General features: G+C 43.1%; 2 protein-coding genes across 2 annotated transcripts; one reads left to right on the forward strand and one right to left on the reverse strand.

Annotated features, from left to right (window-relative positions):
• Nucleotides 1-294: 294 nt before the first annotated feature.
• On the reverse strand, nucleotides 295-6829 carry LOC139663856 (synapse differentiation-inducing gene protein 1). The gene is made up of 3 exons (XM_071542619.1): nucleotides 6553-6829; nucleotides 6167-6486; nucleotides 295-462 (listed from the first exon to the last, which is right to left on the reverse strand). Exons 1-3 carry the CDS (start codon nucleotides 6827-6829, stop codon nucleotides 295-297), a joined length of 765 nt encoding a protein of 254 aa, XP_071398720.1.
• A 13214-nt stretch (nucleotides 6830-20043) lies between these two features.
• LOC139663858 (cullin-9-like) lies at nucleotides 20044-26044 on the forward strand. The gene is made up of 4 exons (XM_071542620.1): nucleotides 20044-20170; nucleotides 24581-25282; nucleotides 25851-25858; nucleotides 25976-26044. Exons 2-4 carry the CDS (start codon nucleotides 24586-24588, stop codon nucleotides 26042-26044), a joined length of 774 nt encoding a protein of 257 aa, XP_071398721.1. The 5' UTR covers nucleotides 20044-20170; nucleotides 24581-24585.
• Nucleotides 26045-26486: the final 442 nt, after the last annotated feature.

The raw sequence follows: 26486 nt of genomic DNA on the forward strand, positions 1-26486 counted from the left end.
CTCAGTACCTCTCAGTACAGCTCAGTACAGCTCAGTAGATCTCAGTACATCTCAGGACAGCTCAGTACCTCTCAGTACAGCTCAGTACAGCTCAGTACCTCTCAGTACAGCTCAGTACCTCTCAGTACAGCTCAGTACAGCTCAGTACCTCTCAGTACAGCTCAGTACATCTCAGTAGATCTCAGTACAGCTCAGTAGATCTCAGTACATCTCAGTAGATCTCAGTACATCTTAGTACCTCTCAGTACATCCCAGTACAGCTCCTCCCAGCCTCTGGCAGCTCATTTTAACGTTCTACCTCAGAGCGTTGTGGCGGTTCCTCACCTCGTGCGACAGGTAGAAGGCGGCGATGCCCAGCGGCCAGAAGCAGCAGAGCATGGAGAAGACGCTGAGGCCCAGGTGATCTCTGGGAGGCATCAGCAGGAAGGCGTCCTCACTCTCCGAGTCGCTGGAGTAGTCGCTCTGCCAACACACATCCACACAACACTGTTAACTAACTGAGCCCGCATATTAACACTGTGCACTGTCATCTGTATTACTGCTCTGGCTACCAGTTGGCATTGAGATGAGGAAGACAGAGAGGTGGAGACTCAAGTCACATGACTTCAACTCGAGTCAGACTCATGTCACAGTTCTAATTGCTTGAGACTCGACTTCATGCATGAAGAGAAGACTTGAGACTTGACTTGACTTGAGTTCTGGTGACTTGAGATCTTGTGTTTGTGTAAATGACTTAGATTGAAAGTGATGAGATTTGTTCCAGGAGACGACTGAATTTAAATTCTGTTTTCTGAATTTGTATGGAATGATTGAATTTATTGAAGTTGAAACTGATTATAGAAATCAAACTCATGATGCTCTTACCACGTTTTTATCCTATTAAAACTATATTGCATTGAAAAGTCCTAGATATTTAGTTTTCTTTAAGATATTAAATTGATACGGGACTCTTGATTTGCTCCTCTGACCAGGTGATGATGTCACCTTCTATAGAGTACAACAGGTGGTGACATTGCCTGGGACCAAAGATCAGCCAATAGCACATGGAAGTTTTAGTAGCATGCGTTTTACCATTAGATGTCAGGCTTTACACAGATTTGGGCTTGGGGTTTAGTCCCCATTAGGCCAATTAGTGTATTTTTTAAACAGCAGAACACATGTCTGAGAAATCACATTTAAGTTTAAAATTTTGACTTTTACTTAAAGCTGCAGGTACAACTGCAGTTTCAACAGAACTGTGAACACTGGCATTTCCCCATATAGCAAAGAGTCCTCAGTTCTCTTCAAATTTTTATATCAGATTTCTTTACACAATGTCATTGAATTGGCCTTTACATTACATCCTTAGCACTATTGTATTCCTTGGCCATCTAAACATGCAGTATGTGTGGACAGATTGTTTTCTCTCCTTTCATGTTCAGTTCAGCAGATTTGGAGGAAAACCCATTTGCTGATAATGGAGGAAAGAAAAACAGATAGGTACCATTTTTGAGTCTAAAAATGTTCAGTTGATCAAACTAAATGTAGAGCAATTTTGGTGTTTTTATACAAATCGGAACAATTGATGTACATTTCACCTGAACTGTGATATAAAATGTATACAAGTAAGAGGAGTTTACACATGCATACAATAATCTCTCTCTCTCTAGAGGCACATGGTAGATTAAGCCGGACTTTACAGAGCAAATCGCAGCGTTTCCTGCAGCCCCGCCGGCTAATCGTCTCCAAAGCGATTGGCTGTTAGTTCAGCTGCAGATCTCTAATCTCATTCTGCGCTGAGAGGCGGGATGTGCCGGTAATGTCACAGACACACAGCCGGATGGATGGTGGAGAGTCAGAGATCTCAATTAGATGGATTGTAAAATACGCTTCCCCAGAAAAAGGTCACACACACACACATACACACACACACACACACACACACCATCAGGAGCTGTCAGATACACACTGAGAGGTTCAGCTCTTATTTTAAAGCAGCAGCTACACTCTGCTGCGGGGATTTATGTTCTGATGTGTATTTATTGAAATAGTATGGATGATGATTATTAGTAGGAGTTGTAGTGGTAGTAATAGTAGTAGCAGCAGTAGTAGTAGCAGTAGTAGTGGCAGTAGCAATAGTAGCAGTAGCAGTAGAAGTAGTAGTGGCAGTAGTAGTAGTAGTGGCAGTAGTAGCAGTAGTAGTAGTAGTAGCAGTAGTAGCAGTAGTAGTAGCAGTAGTAGTAGTAGTAGTAGTAGTAGTAGCAGTAGTAGTGGCAGTAGCAGTAGTAGTAGTAGTAGTAGTAGCAGTAGTAGTGGCAGTAGCAGCAGTAGCAGTAGTAGCGGCAGTAGCAGTAGTAGTGGCAGTAGTAGCAGTAGTAGTAGTAGTAGCAGTAGCAGTAGTAGTAGCAGTAGTAGTACTGTTATTGTTTTGTATTTATGTTTCCTGAGCTGCTGTCAGTGCAGAAATCAGAGGCTAAATAATTAAAGTTCAACAAGCTACAACAAACATGTAGAGGGTAGTTCATCTGCATCTGAGGAATATACAGCAACAGTTACCGTACAGTACAGTAAAGTAAGAGTAACAGTTACAGTACAGTACAGTACAGTAAGAGTAACAGTTTGCAGTAACAGTACATTAAGAGTATACATGTGTTTGAGGCAGCTGCTGCAGGGATCAGAGCGAGACGGGACATCAGCTGAACTTAAATCTGATCTGCGGTCAGATCCTGCAGCAGAGCTGGCTCTTCAAGTGGAAACACTGGAGAATTCAGCGTCATTAATATCTGTTCTGAGAGCTGCTGCTATCTGCTGAGGGCCGGTGAGCTGGAAACAGAGCGGGAGCCATGTTGCTGCTGCTGTGTACTAATTGATATCCTGCTGTGGAATCCAGCTGTTTGAGAACAAACATCCAGAAGGATTTTTTATTTGTATGATTTTTTTCTGCCCAGTCGCGGTGTCAGGGCCGAAAAATGACATCACACCTGACCGGCCTATCTGCTGACCTGCTCTGTTCTTTGAGCCAATGAGAAAAGCAGCTGGGCCAATGAGAGAAGAGGGCGACCAATGAGGAGTGGAGAGTTTAGAGAATTATTAATTAGATAGTTGGCTGAAATGTCGTCTGACTATTTAAGATATATTTAATATATTTAATATATTAAATAATTTAATATTTAATATAAAATATTGCACCCAAGAAGACGTTGTTTACTATGAATATGTTTATGACAAAGAGGCAGCAGGTAGGAAAACCATCAGCAGAACTGAAGTTCCCAGTACTGATCCCAGTGTTCCCAGTAAAGAGCATCCTGCAGGGTGTAATGGCTTCATACAGCAGGATCTATCTATCTATCTATCTATCTATCTATCTATCTATCTATCACTAAAGACCTTGAACAGGTATTCAGCACTAGCTTCTCTCTCTCTCTCTCTCTCTCTCTTTCTTTTTCATTCAGTTCTTTTATTTTTTTCTGCTCTGCCAAACAGCTTTGATCGTCTGTCATTTTCCTTCAGTCCCTCTCCTCTCCTCCTCTCATCTTCTCCTCTCCTCCTCTCCTCCTCTCCTCTCTCATCCTCTCCTCTCCTCCTTTCCTCCTCTCCTCCTCTCTCCTTTCCTCGTTTCTCCTCTCCTCTCTCTCCTCTCTTCTCTCTCTCTCTCTTCTCCCCTCTCCTCTTCTCCTCTCCTCTCCCCTCCTCCCCTCTCCTCCTCTCCATCAGGATTCAGTCAGTGTTTTTATTCAGCTCTGCTCTCCTCTCCTTGCAGCAGACGGCGTGCTGCAGGCTGCATGTTTCTCCTCAGCAGGCGTGTGTTCAGTGTGAACACGTGTTGACACGCTTGGCAGAGTGAGGCGGTGTGATAGTAATAATGGTGAAGGGGAGAGGGGCGTCTTTACTGTCATTACTGTGTGACAGTGATTGTGCAAGGTTATGTGAGTATCACTGAAGTAGAGATCGTCCTCTGGGGGATTAAAGCTTTTATACAAAATGAATGAATAAATGAATGAGTTTTATATATTTTGGAATATAACTGCAGTGGAGAGCAGTAGCTCCAGCTGTATGAGGCATCTTTTCTCAATCTGAATGAAATCCTACTATAAAATGAGGAAAACTCTGTCCTTCTGTCTGTCTGTCTGCATCCATTTTGCTCCTCAATGGATTGGCCAATCAATCTGAAACTGCACATGGGCATTGAGCATTGGCATAGGCAGGGACTGACAAAGCTGATTTTTCCATTTTCACAAATTTACGCTGTTTATGCGCATTTTTGGCAAGTCTGCGCGGAGTTGTGGCGCGCGCATCCCCGGGTCTGGACTAGTCTTTCTGACTGAAGATTCCCCCGCAAATGTGAACATGAGCGCTGAGTAAAAGGATCGCATGGTGCATTTACATGCTCCACAGTATGGAAACACAAAAGCTTCTGATATGAGAGAATCCAGCTTGGCACCATTATTGCTTTACTGTACTTTAACATACGACTCCAAAAGAGTCAGAAACAGACGTTTTGTTTTGCACGCAATCATTGGGTCAACTTGTAATTTTCACCGGCGTACACTGAAGCTGGCTGGGTGGGCGGAGTCAGCACTTGATATAAAAGCAGGCAACGTCTACATCAAGCCCGGGCCATTCAAATTATCCAGGAAAAAAGTAAACATCTTGATTAGGGCTGAAAGATTTTGAAAAAATATCTAATTGTGATTATTTTGACTGATATTGAAATTACGATATGATTTGCGATATTAAAGGGAATGATAATTTTTACATCATTATTCTCATTTTCATTGAAAAACATATTAAAATGATTATGGTGTGATTTTTGCGGGGATCTGTACCAAACAAACATGTTTTCTTCAGTCTGTAGAATATGATGTGTAGGCCAGGACATCTCTGCAGCACCACAATATTTACTTTAAAATGCTATTTTGACACATTTCACCTTTAACAAATATTGCGCCTCCTGCGATTTGAAAATTGCAGTAGGCCATATTGCGATTTTGATAAAATTTCGATTCATTGTTCATCCCTAATCTTGACGTCACTTACGTCAAATGGGCTCAGACAGAGTTTAGATATTCCAACCAAAGGAAGTGATCAGAATGAGCGTTTACATGATGAAACTGTATCCACTGAACGGATTATAAAAGGTTTAAACTGCCGCTGTCAAACAGAATGAAATTTCATTCAGAACAGGCGGTTTACTCTGAATGAGGCCGTTACATGAGTCATTTTTATTCTGATTGTGTGATTATTCTGATTACTAGTGGAATAAAAGGCTCCATGTGAACGCAGCAGGTTGTGCAGGTTTTCTCTTTCCTGTCCCACTTTTTTCAACCCGGCACCCGAAAACCGGATGTGTGTATAATCAAGGCTGGAAGTAACTAATTACATTTACTCATGTTACTGTAGTGTAGCTTTTTTGTGTACTTGTTCTTTTTTGTGTATTTTTTAAAGCCAGTAATTTAACTTTTACCTAAGTATATTTTTACTGAAGTATTGTACTTTGGGCTGCGGCAGAGAAAAATAGTTCTGTGATTTCCTGATCAGTGAAAGTTGTGTAACGGAGGAACTGAGTCTGTTTCCTCTCTGCTGTGGGACACAAACCACTTTTCTGGAATATTCTGACAAACAGTTTGGACTCTTTGTTGCAGCAAGAGGCAGCGGAGCTTCAACTGACAGCTGACTGGAGACAATACTGTCTGTGGGTCCAACAGCTACAGACAATACTGTCTGTGGGTCCGACAGCTACAGACAATACTGTCTGTGAGTCCAACAGCTACAGACAATACTGTCTGTGGCTCCGACAGCTACAGACAATACTGTCTGTGGGTCCAACAGCTACAGACAATACTGTCTGTGGCTCCGACAGCTACAGACAATACTGTCTGTGGGTCCAACAGCTACAGGAGGAAGAGAGGAGTTATATAGAGGAGTAAAATCAATGAATTTATCCTGTAACAACATTTTTATCAAACATTATTGCATGTATTTCTCTGAGGGTTTTGTCTTTTTGATTTAGAGTTTTCCTTCATCTTCCTCTACCAACAGAACCTTCCCCCACTGCAACAACAACCATCCTTGATTGCTTCATCTTATTCTCAGCTCTAATTAACTGCTAACAAGGCGGAGTGATACCATTGGACGGAACGCCTCGTCCAATCACGATGTGAGGTCAGAGACAAATCAGAAGCCTCACCTCGAGCTCCTGGAACTCGTCTTCGTCTTCGTCGATGTCGTACGACAGCGTCTGGATCTTGGCGTCCTCGACGGAAAGGTCCAGAAACTTCCCGTCGGCGAACATCAGCGCCTCCTTGTGGGAGGAGGCGGGGCGGGAGGCGTCGGCCAGGCCTTCGATGAAGGTCGTCTCGCAGCAGTCGCCCCCCCCTTCCCCCCCGCACCCCCAGGCCCGCAGCACGCTGTCCGAGTACAGGACGAGGCCGGGGGCGGGGGGGGCCGCCGCCGCCACGGCCTGGGGGAGCAAGCTGGGGTTCAGGAGCTGAGGAGGAGCCCCGCCTCCTGCTGCTGGTGCTCCTCCTCCTCCTCCTCCTCCTCCTCCTCCTCCCCCTCCTCCCCCCCCTCCACTCGTCCCGTGCTCCTGCTGGGCGGAGGCGTTCACCACGTGGCTCTGGTACAGCGGAGCGGAGTAAACCGACAGCAGCGCCTGCCTGCGCTCCACCGCCAGGCTGTGAGTGTTGATGAGACCGTTCTGTTTGCAGAAGTCCAGTCCTGCGTCTCCTCCTCCTCCTCCTCCTCCTCCTCCTCCTCTCTCTCCCCTTCCGCCTCCTCCTGGTGATGTTCTCCTCAGCCTGGAGGTTTCTGCCTCCTCAGGTCCGGCCCCGCTCTCCTCCCCTCCCTCCATCCCTGCACCGGTCAGACCTCCTCCTCTTCAGAGGTGTCTCTCAGAGGGGTCAGAGGTCAAAGGTCAGGGGTCAGGCATCGGACGGCAGGCTGCGCTCTCCTGGAAGACAAAAGAGCGAAAACAGTGAAGCGGAGGAAAAGACCCACAGAGCTGCAGTCCTGAAACAAGTTCTGCATGTCTTCATTTGTGCTAAACTCAAGGCCTTAAAACAACTGGAATAGAGTAAAAAATAACATTGTAAGTCTTAAATTCAGAGTTAGAGCTCTTAAAAATCTTCTTAGTGTGTTTTTCAGCTCAGTCCTAAACTCTGATCAGTCGGTTTATTTAAGCTGTGAATTTGGTCTCATATTTCATTACAACTGAAACTAAAAAGGTCCTAAACTGAACTGACAGACACAAGGCAGGGTCAGTGCCTCTCTGCCCATTGATGTTCGATGGGAAGAACTGGAGGAAAGTTTTCCCAGTTAATCTCTGCCTTCTGAGTGGAGGTTTGATGGTTCAGATGGCAGTTAGATGCAAAATGGCAGATACTGATATTTCATGCCAACATTTAATATTCTTGTTTATTTATGTCCCAAAAATCCAAGTAATCAGTGTTTCCAACACACAATTGAAACCACTATCACTACTACCACTACTGCTAATAACAGAGGTGTGACCAAGTCAACTTCACTCAAGTCCCAAGTCAGTCTGAAGTCTTGAGGCACAAGTCTCAAGTCAAGTCTCAAGTCTAAATGTAGATTACCAAGTCAAGCATCATGAGTTTGATTTCTATAATCAGTTTCAACTTCAATAAATTCAATCATTCCATACGAATTCAGAAAACAGAATTTAAATTCAGTCGTCTGCTGGAACAAATCTCATCACTTTCAATCTAAGTCATTTACACAAACACAAGATCTCAAGTCAAGACTTTAGAAACCTTTTCAAGTCATCAGAGTACAAGTCAGAGTCAAGTCCCAAGTCACCAGAACCCAAGTCAAGTCTCAAGTCTTCTCTTCATGCATTAAGTCAAGTCTCAGGCAGTTCAAACTGTGACTCGAGTCCAAGTCAAGTGACTCGAGTCCCCAGCTCTGATTATTAACAACAATAATAATAATAATAATAATAATAATAATAATAATAATAATAATAATAATAAAAATAAACATATCCATCAATATTTGTGTGGAATCTGGTCAAAATGTCTCATTAGAATCACTTCAGGTTCAGTTCTTCTCACCAGTGTATCAATCAAACTGTATCAGATCAGACCAATGTGGGCAAACACACCACACACACACACACACACACACACACACACACATACACACACACACACACACATACACACACACACACACACACACACATACACACACACACACACACACACGCACACAGATACATGCACACATTCACAGCGCTGATGCCTAGCTGCACACCAAAAAATAAATACACTCACAAACACACATGCACGTACACGTATGTACGTGTGAGGTGTGTATGCAAATGTGAGCGTTACACGCATGAGTAAGTCTATACGTGTGTGTGTGTGTGTGTGTGTGTGTGTGTGTGTGTGTGTGTGTGTGTGTGTGTGTGTGTGTGTGTGTGTGTGTGTGACCTGAGTGTTATCCAGAACTGTGAGTGGATTTGCCTGCTGAGCAGCATCCTGGATCCAATTAGATGCTTCAGTGAATGTGTGTGTGTGTGTGTGTGTGTGTGTGTGTGTTTGTGTGTGTGTGTGTGTGTGTGTATGTGTGTGTGTGTGTGTCTCATGTTAGAATGAACCACTTCCTTTATTTATTAGCATTAGAGAGGCGGAAGCTGCTTTTCGGCCTGCGTGGCCGAGGGGAAGGTTAGACCCGGCTGGCTTTAATCAGCTCATTAAACAGATCCTGAGTCAGTTCACTATCTGTATTAAAGGACAGTTCAGCCTGATTCTGCTCATTTCCTGCATTCCCTTCCTGTTTTCCATCACTGTAGATGGTTTTCCAGCTTTTATCACATTAGGAAATATTTTGTATTTTTCCTTCGTCTTGTTTTTCACAGCAAATATTCTGAAACAAACTCTGTCTAAATATTCCAAGTTCCTCCCAGTAAAGAAGAGAGCAGCAGCTTTAATTTCTGTTTCATGTTCCACACTGTAGCTGGAGGAAGAGTCTGGCTTTGGTTTGTCTGTTGGCTTGACTGGGTTGTGATTGACAGGAGGCGGGGCCTAACGGAACCACAAAGAATGATGGCTGTTGGTTCCCAAATGTGACACATTAATATGAAACGGTGAACAGAACTTCTTTCAAAATGTAAAAGTTTACAGGCTGAGATTAGTGTTCTGATGCAGATTGTTGATTCTCATTCACAGTGATGGATTATCTTTACTGACTGAATCATACTGTCACCATACTGTCACCATACTGTCACTATACTCTCACCATACTGTCACTATACTGTCACCATACTGTCACTATACTGTCACTATACTGTCACCATACTGTCACCATACTGTCACTATACTGTCACCATACTGTCACTATACTGTCACTATACTGTCACCATACTGTCACCATACTGTCACTATACTGTCACTATACTCTCACCATACTGTCACTATACTGTCACTATACTGTCTCTATACTCTCACCATACTGTCACCATACTGTCACTATACTGTCACCATACTCTCACCATACTGTCACTATACTGTCTCTATACTCTCACCATACTGTCACCATACTGTCACTATACTGTCACCATACTCTCACCATACTGTCACTATACTGTCACCATACTCTCACCATACTGTCACTATACTGTCACCATACTGTCACCATACTCTCACCATACTATCACTATACTGTCACCATACTGTCACTATACTGTCACCATACTGTCACTATACTGTCACCATACTGTCACCTGTCACTATACTGTCACCATACTCTCACCATACTGTCACTATACTGTCACCATACTGTCACTATACTCTCACCATACTGTCACTATACTCTCACCATACTGTCACCTGTCACTATACTGTCACCATACTCTCACCATACTGTCACTATACTGTCACTATACTGTCACCATACTCTCACCATACTGTCACCATACTGTCACTATACTGTCACCATACTGTCACTATACTCTCACCATACTGTCACTATACTGTCACCATACTGTCACCATACTGTCACTATACTGTCACCATACTGTCACTATACTCTCACCATACTGTCACTATACTGTCACTATACTGTCACCATACTGTCACCTGTCACTATACTGTCACCATACTGTCACTGTACTGTCACTATACTGTCAACATACTGTCACTATACTGTCACCATACTGTCACTGTACTGTCACTATACTGTCAACATACTGTCACTATACTGTCACCATACTGTCACCTGTCACTATACTGTCAACATACTGTCAACATACTGTCACCATACTGTCACCATACTGTCACTATACTGTCACCATACTGTCACTATACTCTCACCATACTGTCACTATACTGTCACTATACTGTCACCATACTGTCACCTGTCACTATACTGTCAACATACTGTCACTGTACTGTCACCATACTGTCACCTGTCACTATACTGTCACCATACTGTCACTGTACTGTCACTATACTGTCAACATACTGTCACTGTACTGTCACCATACTGTCACCTGTCACTATACTGTCAACATACTGTCAACATACTGTCACCTGTCACTATACTGTCACCATACTGTCACCTGTCACTATACTGTCAACATACTGTCAACATACTGTCACCATACTGTCACTGTACTGTCACTATACTGTCACCATACTGTCACTGTACTGTCACTATACTGTCACCATACTGTCACTATACTGTCACCATACTGTCACCATACTGTCACCATACTATCACTATACTGTCAACACACATGCAGATGATAGTTTTTGTTTCTGCAGTAAAAAGCTCTTAATTTCAGAGTAATTGGTTGGCCCCATTGTGCTTTATGGTTCACATGAGCTGCTGCTGTTGACCAGAGATGAAAATGAACTATTTGTATGGTTATTAAAACATTTAAGGACAGCCTGCAGTCTTTCAGTGTTTTGAAAAACTCTAACCTTTACTTTGCCCATCAGAGCCTTTGTTATAGATTTTTAAAGTGAATCTTCAGAATGACAAAACAACAAACATCTTATATTTTTGCTTGTTTTTATGTTTAAAATCACTGTCAGATGACACCGTGGACTCTTACTGGTTTCTCCTTTCAGAAAAACATTCCGTGAATTTCTTCTGGATTTCCAAGCGTTAAAACATGACAAATCACTATAAGAATCCTATAAGAATCCTATGATATTCCTACAGGGACTTATAGTGTGTCTGCGGTACTCAATAGTGAGCTTATAACGACTTTATTATACTTTTATCTCCTATGGAATCACGAAAATATTCCTAATATTGAAAATTCATAGTATTCCTGTAATTACAATAATATTCCTATAGGGTTATAGTGTGACCGTAGTTGTCAATAGTGAGCTTATAGTGATGCTGAATTACTTTATGGTATTTTTTGGTTTCATTATTTCAGTATTATATTCCTAGAATATTGAAAAATCAGTATAATAATCCTGTAATTTTCCGATAGAGACGTACTTACTTGTGTCTGTGGTAGTTTATAGTGACCTTGACTTTATGATATTTTTTTAATTCTCCATGGTATTTGTATTGATATTCCTATAATGTTCCTATATGGACTTGTAATATCTCTATAGTATCCTATAAACTTTACAACAGCATCACTGCAGGGAGGGAATGTTCCCTCTGCCTCCACCAGCCAGCGGAGCGTCAAAATAAACCATGCATAATAATAAAGCCTGAGTCAATACAGGCTATCCCGGAGGACCCCCCCCCCCCCCACCACCACCACCTCCCACACACAAACACACACACACACACACACATACGCACAGTGCACACACACATAAGCGCGCGCACATTCTCCCACTTCACCACTCCTTCCTATCTTAGGTGGTTAAATCGCATTATAAACATGAATAACAGCGGGCATGTCAGTGTCACCGACTCTGACGTCATCCCGGTGATGCTGGCCGTGTCCGCGGTCACGAGAGGAAAAAACACACACACACACACACACACACACACACACACACACATACACTAACCTCCCCAAGGTGAGACGAGAGAGCCGGCGGTCAGCATCCATCCACACACACACCGAGCCGTCCTCCGTCCGCCAGCCGCCCAGCCTGCGCTCTGGGCCGGGTAGAGCGGTGACGATCCCGGTCCGGTCCGGTCCGGTGCTCCGCCTCAGTCTGTCTGTCAGAAAGTGTTTTGGATCCAGCAGGGAGGCAGGTGTCTGTCCGGCTCCAAGATGTTTTCTGGTTTTCTGCAGAGGAGAGATGGATGGAGAAGCTGTGGAGGAGGAAAGATCATCCGCTGCTTCCAAGTTTAGAGTCTGTGAGGAGGAGGCATGTGCCATGAATACAGAGGAGGCGTGGACGGTGCGCGCGCGCGCGCGTGTGTTTGGAGAGACTGCGAGTGTGTGTGTGTGTGTGTGTGTGTGTGTGTGTGCGGAGAGAGTGCGTGTTGCTCAGAGTGAATAGCGACAGAGATTTCCTCCCCATGGTCCTAAAGCACCACATCGCAAAGAGGGTTCTCCCAGGGTTCTGTGTGGTTCTATATAGGTGAACTGAGAGAATATTCTGATTTAATAAAATAAAGAAAAGGTTAATCAGAACTAAGAACCCAGTGCGGTTCTTTAAAAGCTCCATTAATGCAGCTGATTTGGAGTATTACTGTAAAATGTTCTTTACAGCACCATTAAATAAAAGGTTGTGATGCCTAAAGAACCATTAAGTGGTGCGATATCAAACCCTGTTTGGTAAGAGTGTAGCAGGAGGGTTCCTCCAGGGTTCTCTAGTGGTTCTATATGGAACCATAATGATGCAAAGAACCCTCTGATTGGTTAAAATAAATAAATTTAAAAAAAACTGGTAAATCAGAATAAAGAACCCAGTGAGGTTTTTAAGTTCTATTAATTCTGCCAGTTTGGAACATTTTATACATCTTTAAAAGATTCTTTACAGCACCATAAACGTTCCATGTCGAACTATTTGAGCGTGGTGCTATAGAGAACCTTTCTAAAAGGTTCTGTACAGCACCATGAAAGGTTCTGCTGCGGTACAAACCTAAAGAAACATTTTCTGCTGCTGTATAGAACCTGTATAATGCAGACTATTGAACCAGTTTGAACCGGATAGCAGAAGGTGAAGATCCCACCTGCTGGATGATAAATCTGCACAATATTTTTTTTTTTAAATTCAAGCTGCTGATGCTTCATTACACCAGTCTGACCAGTCTGAACCAGTCTGACCAGTCTGACCAGTCTGAACCAGTCTGACCAGTCTGACCAGTCTGACCAGTTATTTCCTGACAAACCTTGTTGGTTGAAACATTGTGAAAGTATTCTACTGGGAGCTGAAGGTCAGTGAGGCTCCTTGTACCAAAATGACCGAGTGGCAGTTTTAAAGGATCAGGCTGGTGATTTTTAATGCATTTCTTACCATCAATAAATCCTATGAAAATAACAAAATCAGCAATGATTTTGTTTTGCCAACAAGTCTGGTCCATGTATCCTGGTCCCAGTGCAGCCAAGTCCCAGCAGCCATAGAACTCCATTGTATTAAAAACCGATTAAAAACCCGTCACAGAGCCATGCTGCTGCTCTGCAGCATATTTCATCATCACCATGCACCGGGCCGGACCACTTTTTCCTCAAACAACTTAATAAGCCGCCTGTAAACACTTTTTCCGTCTCAGGAAAGTAGTTCCGTAGCACAGAAAATAGTCCCCGGCGTAATGAAGAATTTGTTCCCATTTGAATTTGATTTGGTAATAACTACAACAGCCTGACTTTTCATGGTAACAGTTAGCGATTTTTTTTCTTTGTGAGCTGTATTTAAAGGTTTTTAGCTTACAATTGGAGCAAATGACTTCCGGGTTTGCGGCTATAAAACGGTACGTGGGAAGTCAGAAAGTAACTGGAGCAGAGCAAAAACATTGTTGATTTTGTTATTTTCGTAGGATTTGTTGACGGTAAGCAATAAATAAAGCATTAAAAAAACACCAGCCTTATCCTTTAAAGCTGCACTTGGTGCCTTTGCACTTTGGCGCCCCCTAATGGCAGCGAGGAGTAACTGTTTGAATGTTGAGGACTTCAGAAACCCTGTGCGGTGCGGTCTGTGCTGCTTTATACAAAAATAAACCAAAGATCCAACGAGTCCAGCTTTCTCCTCTGGATCTCCCTCCTCACTTTGGATCGGTCTCTTCCTGTGTGAGAAGATTTCCCAGCAGCGAGCAAACTGGCAGCAGAATTTAATTTGGACAAACAGAGAGAATCTGTTATCTGAACACAAATAAACCGAGATCAGCTGCATCAGGTTTTGGTCGGGCCTGCAGTGACAACCTGCTGCTGTGTTTTGGTTTCATTAAACCTCTTATGTGACTTCAAATGGTGATTTTTTTTTATTTGGACATAAGAGGTTTTTATCTGACAGCAGGAGATACGTGTTGGTGCAACTAAATTTACACAGTTACTGCAAGGCTCTCTGATCTCTCTCTCTCTCTCTCTCTCTCTCTCTCTCTCTCTCTCTCTCTCTCTCACACACACACACACACACACACACACAGCCTCTGGATCAGAAGCAGCTCCTCGTCTTGCTGTGTCACTTCAGATCCAGTGCAGTGAAGTCCAACAAATAAGACAATCCTGCCCCCTGCTGCTGAGGAGAAGAACTGCAGTTCTGTTTGGTTCCAGTTAGAACGAGAACACAATGAAAACAGTGTTTGTTTATTAAAATAAATGAGCGCTCATAATTAGCCGTTCTCTCTTTTGCTTTTCACCCTGATTGCAGGTTTTTGTTTTTTGCATCTTCAACCAGCTTGTGGGTTCGAGTCTGAGGAAGTCAGTCTCTTTTGAAAGCCAACATGCCGAGTAAAGACTGAAAAGCTCTGAGAGAAAAGCCTCTGAACCGATGAGACCCAGCGGCTCAAAGACCTGCACGGCGTCTCAGAAGAGTTCAAGCCTGACTCACGCGCTGGTATCTATGTTCCCAGGGTCCTGTGTTCCCCCAGTTCAATATTCTGTTAACACACATTAACCCTCCTATTGTGTTCGGGTCAAATTTGACCCGTTTCAAGGTAAAATATTTCATAAATATTATCCAGTTTTTTTTATTGGAACAAGGCTTCAAAACAGCTATATCAACACAACAAAACCAATGGTTATCATTTTATTTGATTTTGAAGGTCTCTAACCCTAACCAGTCCCAGCACACGAGTTGAATGCCCGGTCCAGGGGGTTCTTCACGCTAAGTTCTCCTCACCCCATATTGCGGTAATACTACTTTCTACTCCAAAGTCAGAAGGATCAGAAGTGCAATCAAATAACGGTGGATGGCCTGTGCCTAACCTGGATAGCTCTGATAAAAAGCCCTTCTGTTCTTTGAAACAGTTGTGGTCAGGGCTCTGGGTAAAAATCTACAAACAACCAACCAACCTAACCCTAACCCTAGAACTGGGGAACATAGGACCCTGGGAACATAGGAATGACTCCAAAGAGACATTTTACCAACATGTCAACGTTTTTAAAAATGTTGGAAATGTTTGGCTCTTGCATGTGTGCCTTGTACAAACAAACAGCCACCACCTCCTCATATGGGTAAAGGCCATCAGACTGACAGGCAGAGGCAGAGAAACCAGCTGCTGATCCTGCTGAGCTGTTTCTGAGGTTTGGTTTGTTTCTGTTCATCATCTTATTTCTACAAGTCTTCACACCGCTGACAACAAGAACATGAAACACTTCAGACTGAGAGAGACGGGACTCAAACCAGCATCTTCATGAAGGACAAGCAGCTGCTGATCTCACTGAGCTGCAGACAAGAAGCTCATTCATTCAGTTCATTTATAGGTTCAGTTTATATAGAAATGTTCAAACTGATGATGGTGACTCACAGCATCTCAGAGCCAGTGGTGGAAAGTAACTAAGTACATTTACTCAAGTACTGTACTTCAGTACAGTTTTGAGATACTTGTACTTTACTTGAGTATTTCCATTTGATGCTACTTTATACTTCCACTCCACTACATTTCAGAGGGAAATATTGTACTTTCTACTCCACTACATTTATTTGACAGCTTTAGTTACTTTTCAGATGGAGATTTGACACAATGGATAATATAACAAGCTTTTAAAATACAACACATTGTTAAAGATGAAACCAGTGGTTTCCAACCTTTTTGGCTTTTGACGTCTTACAGAAAGCAGTGTGTAGTCGGGTCACATTTCAGATGTCTATGAGTTGTTAACAGCTCCACCAAATAGTGATTTTTCCCTCTAAACCTCACATGGTTTCATTTCAATAAATGTTCAAATGATCCAATATTTCAGCAAAAATCAAAGATTAGAGAAAAAGTCCAAAAACTGAAAACAGATTTGTGTATCAGAACTTTGTTTTTTCTTCTTTCCTCTCCCATTAATCATCTCACGACCCCTCAGATTTATCCGGTGACCCTTTGGAGGGGCCCGACCCCTAGGTCGGGAACCACCGGACTAAACTAGCTAACTGTATATAAAGTAGTTCAAACTAGCTCCACCTCCAGCAGCTACAACAGTAACATGCTGCTTACACACTGATGCTTCAGTATTAATAATCTAATGATGTCATATATAATAAAATATCAGTCAGAGGGACCAAACCACTACTTTTACTTTAATACTTTAACTACATTTTGCTGCTAATACTTATGTACTTTTACTTAAGTAGGATTTTTCATGCAGGACTTTTACTTGTAATGGAGTATTTTTACATTGCTGTATTGGTACTTTTACTTCAGTAAAGGATCAGAGTACTTCTTCCACCGCTGCTCAGAGCAACAACCAACCTGCTTGGATCTTAAATTCATCAGCATGTTAAGATGATAGAACATTAAAGGACTTCAGGTTTGAACCAGCAACCTGCTGCATCACATCCAGCTGTTCATCCCACTGAGCTGGTTCTTCTTCTGTTGTTCTGCAGTAGTAAGTCCTGCACTGCACTATGAGGATCTGTCAAGAGGCAGCGCCATGTCATGATGTGAACAGGGGCTCAGGAAAAAAATACCTTTGAAAGTAAAAAAAAAAAAAAAAAAGAGCAGGCAAAAAATGACCCTGATAATTATTGTTTTTGAGTTGTCAAATAAGTCGTAAGTAGCAGTAATTGGAGTAATAGTAGTAGTAGTAGCAGTAGCAGTACCTAGTAGTAGTAGTAGTAGTAGTAGTAGTAATAGAAGCTGGTGGAAGCAGTATTTTTGTATTTCAAACTACTCAGATTGCAGTACTTTGTAGAACAGATCAGATTTCTATTAAATGAAATAGAAACTTTCAGATTCAGATTGTGTCACTTTATCTTCACTAGAACACACTGATGATCCTGATGAGACCAGAATCCTGATGAGGAAACAAGAAGAAAAACAGTAAGACTTTTGACAGATGTGTTTTTGTGTTGTACACACTTTTGTTTTTGAACCACCAGGTACCTGTATGGTGTTGTTTTGGTTATTGCTTTTTTAGTATTGGTTTATTTGTTGTTGTTTTTTCAGTGTGGGGTATATACCTTGTTTAGTCTTGTTTTAGTTTTTTGTTTTGACATGTCATTGTGGTTTGAAGGTATTTTTGGTTGGGTTTAGTTTGTTTTGGATGGTTTTTCATGTTTAGTGTATACTTTATTTATACCCTGTATAAATAAAGAATAAATACAAATAAATAAATAAATACAAATTTAAAAAAATAAAAATTGTCATGTGGTTGGTTCTTTATTTGTCACTCACCTTCTCTGAAGCCTTACCTTGCTGAAAGAGGTAAGACCCTTTACTCCAGAATCAAAGGTCTTACCTCTACACTACAGCCTCCAGGCCCACATGTGGCTCCAGAGTGGAGGGTCTTACCTCTAAACTATCTGTGAACACAGAGGGAGGCTGATGCACAAACACTAAGCACCAACGGGAAAGTCAAGAACGTATTAAGGAGCAAGCTGTGGGAAATTCAAATGCAAATAGTTTATTTTTTCAAAAACACATTTACAGCATCATAGCCATACAGGCCGATGCAAGATGCCATATGTACAGTTTCACTTCATATTTAATGTAATCATTCCATTGAGTGTTCCGGTGTTGATCCGCTCTTTAATTGTCTTTCTACAGCAGTAAGTCAGGCCAGTCTGTCCTGGCTCAGTCTGATGGAGCGTCTTCCTCCTAACATGAAGGTCCTGGCTTCAGTTCCAGCCTGACAGTGGAATGATGTCATTCTCCTCTCCAGGCATTTAGCCATGAAAATGACAAACTACAGATTTGGTGTTCCTCTGGCACTCTCTGTCTGGCTTGATGCAGCTCCACCCACCCAGATCAGCTCTTAGACTTCTTAAAACAAACACACCTACCTGCTTATAAAGTTAAAAAACAACAACCTATACTTCTACAAGTGTTATCTCAAGTAGAAATGAGACTAAAACCAACTGAGTGTGACATCAGAGGAAGATGAAACAACAAACAGTTTCCTGCCTGTTAGCATGTTCAGTATTCGCTGTAGGTGTGAACCGGCCTTCAGTCTGTTCCACAACATGATTTTAGAAGAGAACCAAGGAACCCTCTGACCCTGAAGGTACAGAGGAAGTATCTCGGTCTTTCACTATTAAAAATCTTCTCTAACTGTGGCATGTTCAAAGTACTTGAAATGCACTGATATCCATGAAATATCTTGCAGATGTCCCCCACAGGGACATGATGCCCGTTTTCAATAGCATGAACAGTGTGTGTGTGTGTGTGTGTGTGTGTGTGTGTGTGTGTGTGTGTGTGTGTGTGTGTGTGTGTGTGTGTGTGGAGGCTCATTGGGTCGTAAAGTTTAGGAAAGTCACCTGGTTAAGAGCAGAGTTTTCTCCTCTGTGACTGACAGTGAGAGAGCGCCTCCACTTCACTGTGTGATTCTATTCATTATGATTCTATTATCTGCTGTTTTTAATGAGTAGAATCACACAGAGCAGCAGGCTGGAGAGAAGCTGCAGGAAACACAGGAAGTAAAGTTCTGCACTGATGATAATAATAATAATAATAATAATGATAATAATACAACTTTATTTGTAGAGCACTTTTCTAAAAACAGTGTTTACAAAGTCCTTTACATACAATAAAACCCAAAAGCAGTAATGTGAAACTACCACAATGAATGATAGAAAAATAAAGTGTTAACATTTGATCCACCGAGTTCTTCAGTTCCCTCTTGTTCTTTACAAAGTACCATGATCTGTTTTGATTTTTTTTTTCATTTTTTATGATTCATCTTATTTGCCTTTATTTATTATTGTCGTATTGTCTGTAAAACACTTTTGCTTTCTAATGTTTTCGCCCTCTTCTTAAGGATTGCGTGTTTGCGGTCGGTAGAGGGCGGTAGAGAGCGGTAGAGAGCGGTAGAGGGAGGTAAGAGAGCGGTAAAGAGCGGTAGAGAGCAGTAGAGGGTTGTAGAGAGCGGTAGAAAGCGGTAGAGGGCAGTCTTTCTAATGTTTTCGCCCTCTTCTTAAGGATTGCGTGTTTGCGGTCGGTAGAGGGATGTAGAGAGCAGTAGAGGGTTGTAGAGAGCGGTAGAAAGCGATAGAGGGCAGTAGAGAGCGGTAGAGAGCGGCGGAGGGCGGTAGAGAGCGGTAGAGGGTAGTAGAGGGCGGTAGAGAGCGGTAGGGGGCGGTGGAGGTCGGTAGGGAGCGGTAGAGAGCGGCAGAGGGCGGTGGAGAGCGTCAACGCAAACCTGACAGCCAAACGAAGAAGAGAGGACAAGTAATATCAGAGAGTAAATATTAACAAAGAGCTCTCACTCTTGCTCGACGCAGAAGCTCTAGTCCTACTGCTGCAGATAACTTGCGTCAAAACATTTGTGGTTTATTTGAAACACACAGGCTGGAGGTTCTGTTAACACCCAGAGACAGGATTTACGTTTTTGCCATGAACAGTCTTTGTTTCAGGCATGTGCCAGATCGGTCGCTATGGCAACAGCTATGCCGATATCGTCCGCATGCGTGAATTTAACGATCACCTTTCCAGACCGGAAGATGGGTGACTTTTTTGCTGTTGCGTGGTCCATCTTCTCAATAGAAGATCTCTGGCACTGTTCCTGTAACTGTCACAGTGCGCATTCCACAGTTCAGACTAGCGGTGACTAAAACACACTCTACCAGGCTGGGAAACGACACTTTACAGCGGAGAAGAAAACTCCATCGCTTGAGGGGGAAACCAGTCCAGAAGGGTAAAGTCTGTGACACAGCAGGTAAGCCGGAACCACCGCGACCCCGAGCTGTTTCCCCGGGCCGGACCGTCTCAGCCAGCCGCTCTCCTGCCTGACCCAGTCGGCTAGCCGGGCAGGCCCTCCGCGGCTCCTCAGCCTGACACATTAGCCCGATACGTGCCGTTCTCTTGTATTGAGAAAACGTCACGCCAGATTCCATTCCAAAACCTGGAAATTGTAGCCTTGCTTATCGGCAAAGATATATACCGCTTGAAATACTGCGGAAGACTTTACCTGAATCGCTGGGACACACTCTTCAATTCGGCATACTTATAATTCATTAAGGACCACAGTCTAAGAAAATTTAAACTTTTAGAACTGCTTTACCTGCTTCTTCCATAATAATCTCCTCCCAAAATACACCGCGGAAGGCGGTAGCTAGCGTTATGAACCCATTCTAAAAGTTTAGATTTTATGGAGGTACAGTATTGTTTGATCGACTTTATACATGCCGAATTTGCCAGAGGACTCTACTAAATACAAAAAGGTCTTAAGTCGTGTTGTAACAGGTATACACCTTTTCCCATAAGCAATGACACATTAAACTGCGAGACTGTTGAATGGACTTTGGGGTGACGTTCTCTAATAACAGGAGAGTACGGGGCATGCATCTGGCTTTATAGCTAGTTACCATGGTTTAACTAACTAGCCAGCTAGACTAAATGAATACTCAGCTGACTAGCTAACGAGGCACGCTGCTTCTAGTTACTCAGCTGTCCGACAGACAAGCCACTGACTAAACAGAATAGAAAAGTCTGCTAACGTTAGCTACTGTGGTTAGCTATTTAGTCTGTTGCATTGAGGTATAACGTTAGGGGTCAGGCTAGTCTCTGGAATTTAGCTAGAAATAGGCGTTCGCTAGCTGTCTATAACAGTGCTGTGTTATAAGTGGGTAACAAGTGAAGCCGAGTGAGCCATGCTAAACTGGCACTTAATCTGTGTTGATGACATTATTCTAAAGAGTGGTTTCGGCTAACTTTGTGTGTTAGCAGTTCACACTGACTAGCCAGTCTGGCTAGCTGTTTCAACAATTAGCCTGACCCGCAGTGACGGCTAACGTTAGACAACACGCCCAACACATGTGATATCATCTGAAAAAGATGCCGTGGCGTGTGCAGAAAGAGGAAGTGTGTCTTTACAAAGCGAAAATGAAAATCTATAAAAAAAAATTGAACTATTATTGGCTGGTCCGGGGCGGGAAACTCCCTCCTGCCGTTCAGCAGGAGCTAATGAGCTAAAACAGTCTGAACCTGTCAGTCAGTTCAGTCCCTGATTGATTTAAAATTGAACCTTTAATTTAGACCGGAGACTCTTCAAGGCTCACTGAGACACGGACAACATGACTTTGCTAAAGACATTCGGCCATCTGTTTGTTTTAAGACTCATTATAAGCCGATACAGCTTTTAGAGAAAACTGTCAAAAGTTGAAGACAGCTGGCTGGTGATTAAAGAGACAAAACAATAAAGTTGACAGTAGCTGCATCATGTCATTCCCATGGAGCAGGACAGCCAGACAGGACTGAACATCAACAACTGATTTCTAAAGTCACCAGAGAAATGAGACTCAGACTAGAGATGTGTGAAGTCTGGAGCGACTCCATAGAGAATAGTTATAAAAGTGTTCTCGTTTGATCCACCATGGTCTTTAGTTCCCTCTTATTCTTTAGAAAGTACTTTTTTACCCTGTCAATCATTTGTCATAGAAGGCGTCAAGATTTGTAAATAACGGATATTTAATTTTCACTGAAGCTCTTCACATGTAACTCAAAATAAACCAGTTATCTACTTTGCGACAGCTATAATAATAATAATAATAGTAATAATACATTTTATTTCTATAGCGCTTTCTCATAACTCAAAGCACTTTACAGCATTAAAAAACAGTTTAACTACTTCACGACTCAAATCTGACTTTTTAGGACATTTTCATTTTTCTGTAAGATAAAGCACATTTTGGTATAAAAACATACTGTGTCCATAAAATAAAGCTCCTGTCTATGCAGAGATGAGACCTTACAGCAGCTGAACAGCCAGTCTCTTTTCTCTTAACAAGCAGTTTGTCTGGTGAAGTCATGAAACACTTTGACTGGTGGAGGAGAGTTGGTGTCTGTCTGTTAGTTTCCCCCCTCAGGTAGAGAAGCTTCATCAGCTGTAGCTGTTTTTAACAGCGTTAAAGAGTTTAAAGCAACATCCCACTTAGTTTCAACATGGAGTTATTTATTTGAAAACCAGAATATAATCTACTGACTAGAGCTGGGCGATAATTCAATATTATCGTTTATCGTCTTGTTGAGTTGAGTCATATTGTCATAATATGATGATTTTCGGATATCATGACATACAATTCTGCTGTCTAAACTGATGATAACAAGCAAATTTTACTCAAAACCGCACACTGTCTACGCTTGCATAATACTTTATTGCAATGTTTCGGTCATAGGACCTTCATCAGGTAAACACACACATGTAGGATGTATGTATGACAGTGTGCAGGATTATATTTCTCTCTCAGTATTTACCTTTTTGTTTTTTTCCCTATGCATCTGTCACTCAAAGACTTTTAGGTGTGCAAAAATACTTTTTCTTTAAGGAATATTATTTGAAAATCCATATGATTATCCTGATATTGATTTTAACCGTATTGCCCAGCCCTACTACTGACCAGGATCAGATGCAGCTGGACCAGTTTGTAGCTTCAGATTTTTTCTTCCCATTCATTTGAATGGAAACTGACATTGAACACGTCGGTGAACAGATCCAGCATCAGATCCTGCTGCTGTGAGTCCAGCTGACTGTTGGTCCGACGCTTCAGAACAGAATCTCACCAAACAGCTTTTTTACTGATAGAAGAGAACACAGCGGAGGGATACCATGTAGGAGAGATAGTTCCTGTTTGGGAGACCGGATCTACTTTTATTTTTAAATACAAATTTTAGTGTAAACCAAGAACAGAAATGCAAAATGTCGATGGACCAGTTGCTGCTTTATTGTCTTCCAGCAGGATCTGATGTTGAATCTGTTCACCAACGAGTTCAATGTCAGTTTCCAGGAGATACTCTACAGACTGGTCCAGCTGCATCTGGTCCTGGTCAGTAGATTATATTCTGCTTTTCAAATAAATATCCCCCATGTTAAAACTAAGTGGAATATTTTTTATTTTTCGTTTAAAGATCAAGGCGATGTGGAGTCACAACCAGTCACTGACGTTTCACTGTTTGAACTTCTCAGGGAAACAGATATTACAACAATTTAGCCTTGACACGACCTGCACACACACACACACACACACACACACACACACACACACACACACACTCTGTCTCTCTCTCTCTCTCTCTCTCTCACTCTCTCTCTTTCTCTCTCTACACACACACACTCTCTCTCTCTCTCTCTCTCTCTCTCTCTCTCTCTCTCTCTCTCTCTCTCTCTTTCTCTCCCTCTCTCTTTCTCTCTCTCGACACACACACACACACACAGTATAAAATGCATTTTCGTATGTAAATGAATTGGAACATTGATCAAAAGCCGTTAAGCTGACAGTTAGTTTGTCTGCTGTTAGTCTGTCAGGATGCACAAGAGAGAGAAACCTGTTGCAGCTTCTTCCTCAAACCAAGGTGCATCAACAGGAAAAAAACATTGAGCTGCTCCTGGAGGCAGATGGACGCTCTTCAGGAAAAACTTTATTGATGAAGACATGCAGCCGAAACGCTTTTTACTGCGTCAATAAAAAGCTTGTTTTGAAGATCATCCATCTGCCTCCAAGAGAAGCTGAATGTTTTTCTGTCTGTCAGGATGGAAATGTGTCCGGACTGTGAGGACAGGAGGTTAGCTCTGCCTCCCACCTGCTGCACAAAGCATATGATTTATATTTATTTTATTTTACTCATTTTAAACTATTTTTACATGCATTTGACGGTGGAATTTCAGACCCTGATAAATAGGGCTGCAACTAACGATTATTTTCATTGTCGATTATTTTCTCGATTAATCGATTAGTTGTTTGATCTATAAAATGTGAGAAAATGGTGAAAAATGTGGATCAGTGTTTCCCAAAGCCCAAGATGACGTCCTCAAATGTCTTGTTTTGTCCACAACCCAAAGATATTCAGTTTACTGTCATATAGGAGGAAAGAAACCAGAAAATATTCACATTTAAGAAGCTGGAATCAGACAATTTTGACTTATTTTTCTTAAAAAATTACTCAAACCGATTAATCGATTATCAAAATAGTTGGTGATTAATTTAATATTTGACAACTAATCGATTAATCGTTGCAGCTCTATTGATAAACCTGAAAGAAAATGTATTTGAGCGGCTGTTATCATACCTGAGTCCAGTCTGATAACGACATGTGAATCTGATGTGTGTGATATGCCCCCCCCCCCCCCCAGCTACCATGGTGGGCGAGCGCCGCAATGGGAACCTGCTGGTCCAGCTCGGCCCCAAGCTGCAGGCCTTCCCCGAGGAGCTGATCCGCCAGCGCCGCACGCACGACGGCCAGACCGAGTACCTGATCCGCTGGTCCCTGGTCACCGTCGACGACGGCACCGGCTCCGGGGGCGGGGCCGGCGAGGCGGGCGGGGCGGGGAGCGGCGGCTCCGGGGGAGGCGGGTCCGGCGGCTCCACGTCGGGGGAGAGCAAGACGGAGAACATCCTGATGTGGATGTCGACGGAGGACGTGTACGCCAACTGCCCCACCCTGCTGGGCAAGAGGAAGACGGACGGCCAGCGCGCCTCACAGCAAGGCCAGCAGGAGGAGGAGGAGGGCGAGGAGGCGGACGGCGGCCCGCGGGCCGGCGGGGAGTTTCCCGCCGACGTGACCTTCGACGAGGTGGAGCTGTCCGACATGAAGGACGACGTGAAGAACCTGGTCCGCCGCGCCAGGAAGCAGATGGCCAAGAAGAGCGACTTCGCCATCAGCATCACGCACACCATCCACGTGCTGAGCGCCTACGCCAGCATCGGCTCGCTGGTCGGCGTCTTCAAGGAGACGGGAGCGCTGGACCTGCTGATGGAGCTGCTCTGCAACAAGGAGCGGCAGACCAGGCGCAGCGCCGGGAAGATGCTGCGGGCGCTGGCCTCGCACGACGCAGGTAACACACTGAGGGGTCACTGCATCTGAGGGGCACACACACCTGTGCACATGGGAATACACACACACACACACACACACACACACACACACACACACACACACCAGGGTAGGAAGCTGTGTTTTCATTTAGTCAAACTCCCTAATTTCACCCTGTTCACATTTTCCACAAATGTTTTCATTCATTTTCTCTGTTCTCTGCTAGCAGGAGGTCCATGCACAGGGTGAACATATTTAAACACAACAGAAAATACACACACACACACACACACACACACACACACACACACACACACACACTAGAATAGGAAGCTAAGTTTTTAGTCATCACATCACAGCAGTTGACTGATTGACTGGACACTGTCACTGTTTTATCAACCGACTAGGATAGAACTAACTTCCCAGATACTGACTAACATTTACCACCATGTCACACACACTCTCTCTCTCTCTCACTCTCTCTCACACACACACACACCAATAACAATATGCGGCCTTCTGGTGAAACAACTAATAAACCGATGCCTAAATTTAAATGGATTGACCTCTCAACCTATGCCACCTTTCAGCCAATAAGGTGAGAGCCTTGCAAGCTACACACACACCTAATACAAGGCGTAATATATGAACCAGGACTGCAGTTTGCTGGAAAGTGGCCCTACATCTCCACCTCAACACGTGCGTTTTATTGCAGTATCAGTTGAACATCGTTCTGAAGATCTGCCCGTTCTGTCAGAAGAGCCGCACTGATGACGTGACGTGAATCTGTGCGTCTCGTCTCGTCTCTGCGGCGGCGGCGGTGGAGCCCCTTCCTCCCCGTGAGCAGGAGAGGAGAAGGCTTCAGATCAAAGCTTTTCGTCTAGACTCGGTGTGTAAAAAGTGGGCCGACCGGCTGCCATCTGTGGAGGAAGAGCTCCCTCTGCTGCCCGGCTCAGGTGTTGCTCTGTCTGGGTGCTTCTCACCTGTCTGCTGCATGTTAATTCAACAGTATTTTCATGATGCTGCATTAGGCATTCAGCTGATGCTCTTATCTGGAGAGATTACAATGACTGAATTACACTGAATTCGACAGTAAAATAAGCTTTATACTGCGAACATTACAAGGGACAAAAAGTAAGGAGTGCAAAGGTCAAATCCAAAGCATGGCACATACACACATACAGTGTACTGGCTGTGACTGCTGTCGGATTTTATTTTTTTATTTG

The sequence above is a fragment of the Centroberyx affinis genome, unplaced genomic scaffold (assembly GCF_046629955.1).
Source record: "Centroberyx affinis isolate AG114_WGS23_722 - 3 ecotype Tasmania unplaced genomic scaffold, CSIRO-AGI_Caff_v1 ptg004134l_1, whole genome shotgun sequence".
In the NCBI taxonomy this organism is placed as follows: Eukaryota; Metazoa; Chordata; class Actinopteri; order Beryciformes; family Berycidae; genus Centroberyx; species Centroberyx affinis.